This window comes from Amblyomma maculatum, chromosome 2, assembly GCF_055883805.1.
Source record: "Amblyomma maculatum isolate TAMU_Amacu chromosome 2, ASM5588380v1, whole genome shotgun sequence".
NCBI lineage: Eukaryota > Metazoa > Arthropoda > Arachnida > Ixodida > Ixodidae > Amblyomma > Amblyomma maculatum.
The window spans coordinates 80737126-80750129 of NC_139345.1; the positions used below are offsets into that span (position 1 = coordinate 80737126).

The following is a 13004-nucleotide window of genomic DNA, read 5'->3' on the forward strand; positions in this document are numbered from 1 at the left end:
CACTAGAACAGGAGATGGCCACCCTGGTGCAGTAATTGGCCGCAACCTCCTATGATAAGCTCCATAAAACCCCGGCCTCAGTCACCAGCGGCTGCGGAACAACTGACCACGGCGGTGGTCAGACCTGTGACGCAACAGGGGGTGCTAAGAACACCTGGCTCCGCTGGACAGGCCGCCATTGGAAACTGACCCTGGCAATGTTTAACGCTAGAACCCTAGCTAGTGAAGCTAGTTTAGCAGTGCTGTTAGAGGAACTAGAGGGTATGAAATGGGATATCATAGGGCTTAGTGAGGTTAGGAGGCCGAATGAGGCATATACTGTACTGAAGGATGAGCATGTCCTGTATTATCGAGGTTTACCAGAGAGGCGACAACTAGGAGTAGGTTTCCTTGTCAGTAAGTATATAGCAGGCAATATAGATGAATTCTATAGTATTAATGAGAGGGTGGCAGGCATCATTATTAGGCTTAATAAGCGATATAAACTGAAGGTTGTACAGGCCTATGCACCTACATGTAGTTATGATGACCAGTTGAAAGCTTCTACGAAGATGTAGAATCAGCAATGCGAAAAGTGAAAACGCAGTACACTGTGCTAATGGGCGACTTCAATGCCAGGTAGGAAAAAAGCAGGCAGGAGACCAGGCAGTAGGTGACGATGGCATTGGTTGTAGGAATAGCAGGGGGGAGTTACTAGTTGAGTTTGCAGAGCGCAATAACTTAAGAATCATGAATACCTTCTTCAGCAAACGGAAGAACCGAAAATGGACATGGAAGAGTCCTAACGGGGAGACTAAAAATGAAATTGACTTCATAATGTGTTCAACCCCCGCCATTATGCAAGATGTAGAGGTAATCGGGAAAGTGCGATGCAGTGACCACAGGATGGTGAGGTCCCGAAGTAGCCTAAATCTGAAGAAGGAACGCAACAAATTAGTAAGAAAGAAACCCATCAACGAATTAGCTGTTAGGGGGAGGGCAGAAGAGTTCAGGATCTCGCTACAGAATAGATATTCAGCTCTAAACGAGGATGGCGACATTACCCTAGGAGCAATGAACAATAATTTCAGAGATATCATTACTGAATGTGCGGTAGAAGTAGGCGGTAGGATAGCTAGAGAGGATACCGGTAAGCTGTCTAAGGAGACGAAAGACTTGATTAAGAAATGCCAGAGTATGAAAGCTTCCAATCCTACAGACCAGATTGAATTGGCCAAGATATCAAAGCTAATCAATAAGCGCAAGGTGGCCGATATAAGGAAGTATAACATGGACAAAATTGAGCATGCTGTAAAGAACGGGGGAAGCCTTAAAGCAGTAAAGAAGAAATTGGGCATAGGCAAAAACCAGCTGTATTCGATAAGGGACAAGGAGGGCAACGTCATCATGAATATGGACAAGATAGTCAAATTAGCCGAGGAGTTCTATACAGATCTCTACAGTAGCCAAAGTAGTCAGGACCGTAAGGAGATTGGCGGTAGGGAAAAACAGTCGGACGTTCCACCAGTTACGAAGGACGAGGTCAAGAAAGCATTAGAAACTATGAAAAGGGGGAAATCAGCTGGAGAGGATCAGATAACTACAGATTTGCTGAAGGACGGGGGGGGATATCGTGTTAGAAAAGCTGGCTACCCTGTATACGCAGTGCCTGGTGTCATCGACGGTACCGGAACCATGGAAGAATGCAAATATCCTCATTCATAAAAAAGGGGACTTTAGGACCTTAAAAATTATAGACCAATCAGCTTACTGTCTGTTACGTATAAGATATTTACTAAGGTAATCTCTAATAGAATCAGGACAACCTTAGACTGCAGTCAAGCAAAGGATCAAGCAGGTTTTCAGAAATGGTCCTGTACTATCGATCATATCCATACCATCAATCAGGTGATAGAAAAATGCTCGGAATATAACCAGCCCTTATACATAGCATTCATTGATTACGAAAAAGCATTTGACTCAGTTGAAACCTCGGCGGTGATGCAGGCATTGCGAAATCAGGGGGTAGACGAGCCGTACGTGAAAGTGCTGGAAGGTATATATAGTGGCTGCACAGCAACCATAGTTCTGCATAAAGAAAGTAACAAAATTCCCATAAAGAAAGGTGTTAGGCAAGGAGACACAATCTCCCCAGTACAATTCACAGCTTGCTTAGAGGAAGTATTCAGAGACTTGGAATGGGAGCAGTTAGGGATAAGGGTAGATGGAGAACACCTCAGTAATCTGCGATTTGCTGATGACATTGCCTTGCTAAGCAACTCGGGGGATGAACTGCAAATAATGATTGGTGACCTAGACAGGAAAAGTAGAAAGGTAGGCTTGAAAATCAATATGCAGAAGACTAAGATAATGTTCAACAGCCTCGGAAAGGAACAGCAGTTTACATTAGGTAGCAAAGTACTGGAAGTAGTAGGCAAATATGGCTACTTAGGACAGGTAGTAACCGCAGATCCGGACCATGAAAAGGAAATAACAAGAAGGGAAATAACAAGAAGAATAAGATTGGAATGGAGCGCATTTGGCAAGCACTCACAGATTATGACTAGCAGCTTACCGGTATCGCTAAAGAGGAAAGTATATAACAGTTGCATCTTACCTGTACTCACCTATGGGGCTGAAACGTGGAGGCTAACCAAGAGAGATCTACTTAAGTTGAGGACAACCCAGAGGGCTATTGAACGAAAAATGGTAGGGGTAACATTGAGATAGGAAGCGTGCAGAGTGGGTCAGAGAAATAACTCAGGTTACCGACATTCTAGTGGAAATTAAGAAGAAGAAATGGGCATGGGCAGGACATGTAGTGCGAAGAGAGGATAACGGATGGTCGCTTAGGGTAACAAACTGGATTCCAAGGGAAGGAAAGTGTAGCAGGGGGCGGCAGAAAGTTAGGTGGGCGGATGAGGTTAAGAAGTTTGCAGGGGTCAAGTGGATGCAGCTAGCACAGAACCGGGCTAAGTGGAGAAATATGGGAGAGGTCTTCGCCCTGCAGTGGGTATAGTCAGGCTGATGATGATGATGATGCATGGCTGAGCTGCCACAATAGAAGAATCAATATGCATGTGAGTTGGGTACTTAAAATATGCGGAAGCGCTCCGTGAGAGTAGTACGCGACAAAAAGCAGGAATAATTGCTCTGGCAGCGGCCAGCCCGAAAGCAATCGGCGAGCTGAGCTACAGCTGAGGTCCGTTGTGACACTCCAGTGGTTGACCGCTCACATCTTCGCGATCTCACCACAGGTTCCGTGCTTCATGAGTGCAATAAAATTTCTTGACACTTTCACGTCCACAGTCACAAGATCAGTCCTGGCATCGCATTCCGCGCTAACGCCGAGGTGCAACTCGCGTTAGGTCGCGGACTTTCTTGATAGAACGGGCTCTGCCGTAGAGTAATATGCGGCGGCGGCGTCAGCTCGAAGTGTGCAGTGATCCGAAATGCAATTTGCGTTGTAATTTTTATCCGCGGTGTCGTCATCGGGCAGTGTGGTTGATGTTCCCTGCACATTTAACAAGTCTGGCACTGGCAGTAACTTAGGTCCGGTACGCTTGTGACCGGCGTCTTCTGGTTTTTGTTCCACGCCCTTTTCTTACGGCTTCCAAAGGCTCATTGCGTGCACAGTTACAATCTACTGTTCTCCGGGATTTTGATTGCAAGGAAAAACTGCACAAAGCGGTGTATCGAGAAACACGAGCTTTAATGGAGACGCGCATGAAGCAGCGCAGCGGTGCCCATGGCGGCGAACGCAAAATAGCAAGAAATAAAAAACGACGCGCCGATCACGCCAGCCAATGGGAGACGCGGAAAGGCGCGCTTGAGAGCTAATCAGAGACCATAAACGACTTTCGGAAAACAGGCGCGCGCATCCAGTCCACTTGAGCGAAGCATTCTTGAGGTAGTGCAGATTGCGCACAAAGAAGACCGCTTTAAACCAAGCCCAAGATGGCGGCGATCGGCCGGTTGCTACCAAGGAGGTTATAACGCCCGTGGTGCGTGCGGGAATTTCAAACAAAATTCCTCTTTTCAGGTGGAATTTCGTGGCTGCTGTGACGTTTTGAAAGCTGATTTTATTGCATTTCCTGACCGTTAATAATTTGAGTGCAGGTGCTCAAAAGGATAAACGTTCCGAAAATGAGTTTGTCTCAAAGTCGAGTTTTGGACATTTCCGACTGTTCTAAGACTCGCGTGTCCTCTTAATTAACTCTACGGCTTTTATCTTTAAGAATTTTCACTACTGCAAGTCTTCAACTAATTTTATTTTCCAGCTTATTACGCATTAGCAATCTGAAAGTTTGCAACTTAGACGCAGTTTCCTTTATTTGCCGGGGGCACACGGCTGGTCTCGAGGGAGAGCGAGATCGGCCGTGACCTAGACTGCCTCGCATCGAGGCACCGTATATAGTACATCGGAATTTTGACCAATCAAAAACGCCATTTTTTGATACATTGGGCCTATAGGAAATTTCGCAACTGGTAGTATCAAAGAGCTCTGCTGAGGCTGGCATGCATCAGAGCGCTTTTAATTTTCTGTAAACTTGCGACGTTTTATTTACCCACCATGGACACTAATAACATCCTTTCACTATTGTAAACTGCAGGATATGATTATTAAATAGCTTTTTGTTGAGAATTATTCGTCTATGCTCATTATCATCAACAGCTACATTTTTAGCCTCTTCACTCGTCAGGGAATTTGACCTGAAATAATCAGGGAAAACTTGGAAAAGTCAGGGATTTTGAAAATAGTGTTTGCTAGACATCCTGTCAGGAGACAGAGGGGGGCTGTCACAGAATGTCATTACTGTGACATTTTTTGCAGGGAAAGATGGTTCTCTCACTGGCCAAGGAGCAGACTGCACGGTTGCTGAAGCATGTGGTCAGGTGCTACCTTAGGCTGTCGGACAATCCAAGGTCAGTAGCACATTCTAGTATGGCTTCTTTACTGCTCTTTTGCGATTCTGCATAGTTCATATTAAAAAGATAGCCCTATCATTTTTAACTTTCGCAAAGTGTATATATGGTGCTATGGTGTTTGGCTGCTGAGCATGAACTGTGGACTCCATCTAGGCTGTAATGGCTGCCAACATGGAAAAGTGCCTCTGCACTTGAATGACCAAAGTCTTGAAAGAATATTCCATTGGACCACTTAGAGATTAACAAGAAGACTCCTATAATATATATGCTATGCAGCTGGGGCCTCTTTGCTGGCGCAAGTAGTCAGTTTGTGATCTATGCCTCTAACCCTCCAGCCACCAGCGACAAGTTGCACTCTTCCGGCCTGATGTCGTACTGCTTGCATTACAGAGCTCAGCCACTATGGTCTGTAGTTGTTTTGGTTATGTGGGGACTGTAGTTGTTCATGCAAAAAAAAAAAAAAAAAAAAAAAAAGACTGGCAACAGCCGTTCCATAATGGCGTCCCGCTTGAAGAATGCCGGTGGTGGCGATGCCCCGAAAAGAGCTGCTTTTTGGAGCAGTTCTGACTGCAGTGTTACTGATGATCTAGAATTCGTTTCCATGACTCTGGCTTTGTTTGTGACATGCAGACATCTAGTGAACTACCTGTGCTCAAATGGACCGGGCAATCGGGCCACAATGGGCATCCATAGCCGTGCTAGGCTTTCGAGTGGAATGGGGGGAGAGGTGGAGTTCAGAGGTTAATGTGTGGGAGGATCAGGGGAATTCCCCATGTGCAGTGATAAAAGGGTCGAGATGTGCGCCGCATGACCGGCGATTTGCGGGGAAGCATGCTGCATAAAAGGTGAGCCTAAGCACAACATTGGGAGCAGTGTTGTTAAGTCTCTTCGATATTTTTGTGAGGTTGCTGCCTACTTTCTGCTGGTCAGTCAATAATGTTGGGCTATTGCTAATGGACATGTGGGATGGCCTCTATCTTCTCTGGGTTGCGATGCTCTTCCATTGGTGTCCGGATGATAAGTCCTTGGACTGTTGCATAAATGGCACTCGAGCCCAGGGAGAGAGAAGAGCCTGGATGTCCGAACGAGGCTGGTTTTCAGGACGTGACAGGTGCAGTGTAGGATGCTGTAACAGGTCAGATACATGCCCATGCATAGTTGCAACAGGCAGTTTGTGATTCAGTGATGGTAATCATTCAATGATCTGAGTGCCTTTTTCATGGTAGACCCTTACACCTGTGGACCACTGCTACCATTCCTACCAGGCGCTGTAGGGTGCGTTGTGGTGTCCGTGTGGAGGGTTTCTTCATTTTTCACCATAGATACTCTAGAAATTATATTTATTTTGTGCTTGCCTGCCACCTTCCCTCTTGGAACTTGGGATGCATGTTTCTCAGCATTGGGGCGACAGGGATATTGAGAATATTGAGTTCTGGGGCAATGTCTTTAGAATCTCAGAATCAGGGGCTCGGAGGTCGGTTTACCTGAGTTGCTGTAGTACTTGTCTGCCTCTGGGAAACATTTGGGTCTCTCTAGCTGGTTGAGTTTATAGCATCATTAAGCTGGTCTGCTGTATCGTGGATGCCTAGCTGCAGCAGCCTTGTCTGCTGGTTGTGGAGTAAGTATGCCAGTGGCTGTTTTCACAGTTACTCAGCTGTGTAGCTCACAGCTTCTGCGTTTCTCGGTTTGTTCCGATTCCATTTTAGTTCGCCAGTGCTACGGTGGGCAGTTTAGAGGAAATCTATTTTCTTAACATCATGGCTGCACTTGGCTATTCTTTCTGTATGAATATTCTATTCTCTACTGTTTAAGAGGTGTAGAGGTATGTGCAGCTCCCACATTTGCCTGCACATATAGTCCGAGTAACCAGAGCTTGTTAACCTAGTTAGCGGATTATTTCTTGATACTGTTGACTCTTATGCCTAATGTGGGGTCAGTCTGCCTTCAGCATGTTTTCATGATAAGCAGTTCAGGCTTTTTTATACCACATGTCAGGCCTCCAGCTTGGGCATACTTATGCGTAATGTCTGTCGCCCTCTTTAGTGTGTCTTCGATCTCCACATTCAAGCTATTTGTGGCCCACTTAGCGATATCATCTGCTTGGATCGAGTGCGTGTTGTATCAGGAGTGTCCGCCAGGCACAGAAGATGATGCATCGTAATGTTCAATAGTGGTGGATACAACGAGAGCCAACTCTTGTGGTGTTTCCTCCTCTGTGAGAGGCTGTGTTTCGGTAATAAATCAAAAATGTGCAGTGGGTTGTTGTGGCGACAGCGGATGAATTGGCATTGAAAAGTTGCTTGGGAAACCCAAAGCATATATCCGGATCAGGGGCCTTTGGATGCAGCAGAGAGTCAGCAGGCACGCCTGATTGGAAGGCAATGGAGCTGGAGGTTTAGAACTCCGAACCGAAAAATTACAGTATTGAAATAACCAAATTATTGTGAGAGTTAGCCACTTGTCTCTTAAAGTATGCATAGATTAATCTGGCTGCTCTTCTTACCAGGGTTAACAGTTCTGAACTGCTGAAAGGCCAGAGATAAAATGCAGGTATATTGGCTGTGGAGAGGGGAATAAGGACTCAAGGAAGGAACTTTTGTAGATGTAAAAAAAAAAAAAAAATTGTTGGTGGCATTTAGATCTTTGTTATGTGTGGTAAGGCAAAAGTCTCTCTTGCGAATGTTTGCACTTATTTCCAGGTTTTGAGCTCGTTTCCTTCTTTTTTCTTTTTCCTGTTTTGATAGCCTTCTTTTTTTCTCTTTTTAACTGTTTTTACTGTTTCTTTCTCTTGTGTTACTTTTTTCTTCTTTTACTCTTGACTGTTTTCGGTGTAACACAGTGAGCGGCGAGGCCGTTTTGCACAATTTCTATGTCTATGGCTGTTTTGACGTCTGCACACTATATCGACATCCTTGGCTATTTTGACGTCGAATTGACATTTTTTTGCTCTAATTAGCTAATTACTCCACGTGAATGACATTTTTTACCGTCTACTTCATACAACTGTTCATTTACTCTTCAATCCATTTCTTGACAAGGACGGTGTGACATCCTCCCTGGATGCACAATATTAAATCTCGTCCACGACAGCCGTTTTTCGATGGAGGTGAAAAGGTGGTGAAAATGAAGGTGAAAATGGAGGTGAAATGGAGGTGAAAAGTTGTCCCCGTCTTTTTTGCGCTATGTCTTCAAGAAACTGCTACCAACTAGCCCAAATCAAACATCTGTTGTGAAAAGCAAGGCATCCGTGTGCTGTGTGATGTCAGTGCACGTTAAAGAACCCCAGGTGGTCGAAATTTCTGGAGCCCTCCGTGACGGCATTTCTCATGGCCCGAATTGGTTTGGGATGTTAAACCCCACAAACCAAACCAAACTATGTCCTGCCTACATTTTAAAGGCTTTCACCTTAAAAAGCATTCGGCAGCTAACACTAGTGGAAATGGCGCCTGGTATTTTCTTTCTCATTTTTCGTGATGCTTTCAGGGCCCGCGAAGCTCTCCGCCAGTGCCTGCCCGACCAGCTGAAGGACAACACATTTGCAAGCTGCCTGCAGGACGACAAGTCCACCTCGCACTGGCTCTCCCAGCTGCTGAAGAACCTCGAGGCGGCCCCCGTCACAGACCCACGGCTCACCTACCAGGGGAGCCTTCCCCCCCAGTAGCTGCGCATGGACCAAGGTGGCGGCAGGGCGAGTCCCCACGGAGCAGCGGAAGTGTCGGGTGGGATCGAAAAGTGGCCGTGATATTGTTCGTTCACCTGTCAGCTGTTTGGGTCACCAGGGGAGATGCCAGATTAGTGCTCCGAAACCTGAAGGCACTGATGGCAAGTTGGACTGTCAATTTAAAATTGTGTGGATCCACGAGATGAAATTGTGAAGACAACAGTAATGTTCGCCCTCCCTCCCATCCTGAATTGTGTTTTGGGGTGCTTGTCGTTTTGTGGGCTCTACTGGCTTGCCGTCGTTCGGTTGTCCTCACATCTGCGCCTGCTTAAAAGTGGCTTTCTGGGCCTTCAGTTCGCAATGACGTAGCAAGCTGTTAGTGCTCTCTTTGTTGTGGTTTGCTTTTGGGCAAATGCTGACTACTAGTCTGTCTTTATTCAGATTAGTATTTCTACAGCAAGCTAGTCTGCCACTGCGGTGAGGGTCTGTCTTCAAGGCATGCTCTATCAGGACTCAGACTCAAAGGCAGTGTACTTATACATTGTCTGTTAGTGTCTGCTCATAGTGGCACTTAAAATTTTTTTTTTTCTAGCCTCAAAGGTTCTTTAACGTTTTATTCTTTGAGTAAGCTGTGTGCACTCAGTGGGTGCACTTCATTTTATTGGCGTGTAGAGAGGAAAAAAAAAAATTCTTTTTTTAAGCGCGAGTGTTTACTATGTGGCGGCCTACCAATGGTCTTGATGCATGCTTTGTCTCGTTGCCTTCCATGATGACCTTTCCTGGGCTACTCGACTCCTGTGTAAAAATTAAAGTCCACTGCACCGCCTTCCTCATGTTCTCTCCAGTAATAAAAACAGGCGAACCCCTTTCATCATTTGCAGGCATATGCTGCTGTGCATGTTAGAGCTTAAATGGACTATGAGGCTGATGAAATTCTACTTTCCTCCTCCTTGTACATCACTGTCAAAGAATATTTCTTGGATACTTTACTCAAGATATTGAGGAGGGGGCCTCTACAACGTGTTTTGAGAAATGCAAGGCAAGAAGTGTAATTATGTATTGTTGTTGACTCTGGCTTTCCGTGGTTGATTTCTTCATTGTACAGCCGGTATAGTTCGGGTGCACATTGCCCACTGATCCTATTGTTATCCTGACTTTCACCGTGGTAGTGGCTGTGTTGGGGGAAAATTTACCTTAGGACCATGTAAGTATCTGTGCCATGTGTGTCGTTAAACACACAACTCTCCGATTCACGGTACCTTTTCAATGAATTATACTGCTCCCTTATGTCCTATCCAGTGTATTACACCAACAAAACTAATGAGAAGTTATTTACGAGGTGGTTGTGAACAAAGTTTTGTATATTATAATGACACCACGTATGTATGGTTATAAGGAGATGCAGTGAAAATTAATTGGAAGGTTCAGTGTCAGTATCATTCTTCCATTGATCTTTTACTACTGACCGTGAGCCCGCTGCAATGCAACACCAATCGTGAGCGTGTGTGCCAACAGGTATCTTGCAGGAAGTCCCCAGATAGCAAGAATGTGCACACTGGGGAGACTTGTTTTCAAAGAGCGGTATGCTTGTTTATTGCTTCCAAGGCATTAACTTGGCTGCAGATGCTTTCTTCCGAGGGCAATATACTTTCAGGATAGTGCATTCTGTGATTTTTTATTTTATCTTCTATGCTGCTGCGACAAGAAAAAAAGGCTGAGAATTGTGACTTCATGCTGTGTACTGTTACTTCTATGTGCAGACATTGCCATGTCCCGAGCTGGCTGTCTCAGACCCACTGTGTTATTGTTCTTGTAAAAATGCCTTTTCAGCCTCTGCTGATATTTTTTTTTTTTGTATATGTTTTGTTTGGAACTGAGGCAAGCCTTATGCTGCATATGTGTTAAGCCTTATGCTGTGTTTGTTTTCCCTGTTTTACACTGTTTACAGCAATCGATGATGAATGGTTAATGAAACCAATCTTTAGCCATATACAAGTGAACTTTGCTGGCGATGAATGGACTAGATGCATTGATGCAGTCTGTGTGTGCTATGCGGTGATCGAAAATTGGGGCTAGTTCATATCGGTGTGCTTCATTATATAGGTACACAAGCAACCTGCATTAATGAGAGACAAAGCCAGAGCTTTGTTAGCTTGCACGCTGTCCTTCTCAGGCTTCTATTCAAGTGCGGGCTTTGGAAGCAACTTGTATATGTATACATACACCATTTAGCCAAAGGGATACCGTTTGTGCTCAGACTTACAAAGTTTTTTATTGCAGAGCTTAGGCACAGCAGCCTTTGTAAGATCTGTATAGCATGACGAGTTGATCTGTGTGCGCTTATGCATGGAGCGACGACTCCCGTGCTAGCTTGAATTATGTTTATGTAGATTCAGGCGGAATTAACCAGTGTATAGCATTTCTCTACAAGTTATTATTTTCATGTGTGTTCATTGTGCGTGATGACATGGCACTTGTTGCGTGAGATTTTGGTGCACTGTTACCAAAGAGGCTTTCGCCACTGCCGTCGAGATGCCATATGAATTGTGAAGACAAGCGTAATTTTGTGCCACAAAGTGATTTGATAATTGTGGTGTCCCAGGCTAGACGCGATAATACCAACATCTTAAGCGACTGCAATGACGGCTATTAGTCACAGCTAGGGAGCTTTCTTTCCCAAAATGCTCAGCTTAGAACCACCCCGCATATTAGTAGCACACTTAGTTTTCATTGAGAATCTCAAAGAAAAAAGAAAATTTTTGTTTTTATTTGTGCTTGCAAGCTAAGCTGAACGACATCCTTGGAACTTGCGATATTAGATGGAATTTTTTTATTTCATTTCCTGTTGAAACCTCATAGTGGCCTCTGCAGGGATACAGTGCCGATAGTTCACTGTGCCGATCTCTTAGCCTTGCATAATTTGCTGGAACACTGCATGCTATTTGTTTCGACTTTTTGTTTAGGGGCTGTACTTAATTGCTATTGTTTTGTCACAGTGACAAGAAAGGAACTGCTTGTGCAAGTAAGATTCATTAACTTTTGCGGGAGGTGGCACGTTTGGTAATAAGAAGGTCCCAGATTTGCTTCTAGTTCGGGGTGTACATAAGCGCACAAACGCAGTGTAGATATGTGTTACTCGGTTGTGTTTGTCCAGTCTCTCGATAAAGCTTACCGATGATGAACTTGACTTGCATCTTCAGACTACTACTTTTTTTCAACTAAGCAAGGATGGTGGCATAATGCATTTATTGCTTAGGTTTCTTTTTTTATCTACATGATGTCTTCAAGTGTCTGTTGTGAAATTATGCCGTCTCTCAAGGGGTTAATTGAATTTCGGGCCATTTCCTTCCAGTCGTCTTTATATGTGTGTCATTCGCGGTGTGAAAACTGAATCATGAATGCCAAGCTTTGCTTCATTGCCATTTGTGATGTTCAAAGTACAAAGGTTGGTTTTTAAAGAGCAATAAATTCCATGGTTCAGGTCACTCTTGTCTCTGAACATGATTTGTGTGTTGGCAGCTTTCTTGCACATTCCTTCGGGCTACAAAGGCGTGTCATCGAGAACAGCCGAGTGCTTTACCTTGTAGAAAAGTTATAGAGGATGCTTAAACTATACCCTTAAGGGTAAGGGTGTGCTCCTGTCTGCGGCCTCCCCTTGTGGATCCGTCCTCGTATGTGCACTGCTTGCTAATCTCTGTTATATCATGTGAGCGGCGGTTCTTTTGGTGAGCCGGCTCTCTTGTTTAGTGATCCGATTTGTGCTGAAGGTTCCTTGGGAGCCGGCTCTTCTCCTTGGTTAAAGCCCCTTGGAAATTTGAAAGTACCGACACTCCCCTCCACACCGCGTTTTCCTCCTCGATTTTCCTCGCGTGTTGGCTGCGAGCGCTGCGCACGACACGTCCTTGGCGCCGGCCGACCGGCCGCAGCAGTGAGTGAAGAACGTGTTTTTGGGCGCTCCAGGAGTGCACAAAATTTTTGAAAAATTGCGAGAAAGAGATTGGTTTCTTCTTAGAGCTGTTTGAATGGGGAATACTGATGTAAACAAACCTTTCAGACGAGTTCTATACTGCAGACACTTCTTAAGTCACTTAAGTAAAGATCATGACAAGATTAGTTTCTTCTTGGAGCTGTTTGAATGGGGAATACTGATGTAAACAAACCTTTCAAACGAGTTCTATACTGCAGACACTTCTTAAGTCACTTGATGAGGTGTTTTACTTCATGCACCTGATCTAGTACTGCCTCTGACTTTGTGTTAGTTTTTATAGAGCATGAACTCTGTTACCACGGTAAAACTTCGGAAAACGACTTGGGCTGGTGCTTTGAACATCAGAGAAGGTCAAAGCGGGACTTAGGCCATTTCGCTACTGTCAAGCTTTTTTTGTGTAAGCATCGTATATGTCGCGTGATCAACAGTGAGTTTGGATCACTGGTT

General features: G+C 44.8%; 1 protein-coding gene across 4 annotated transcripts in view; it reads left to right on the top strand.

Moving 5' to 3' along the window:
- The window catches only part of Rcd-1 (Required for cell differentiation 1), a 29249-nt gene extending 17195 nt beyond the window's left edge, over window positions 1–12054 (top strand). For all 4 annotated transcript variants that reach the window (XM_084594604.1, XM_084594605.1, XM_084594608.1 and 1 more), the window contains 2 exons: window positions 4814–4905; window positions 8392–12054. In XM_084594604.1, the coding sequence (XP_084450730.1) occupies window positions 4814–4905; window positions 8392–8569 (270 nt within the window). In that variant the 3' untranslated portion in view covers window positions 8570–12054. The remainder of the gene's footprint in view (window positions 1–4813; window positions 4906–8391) is intronic.
- Window positions 12055–13004: the final 950 nt, after the last annotated feature.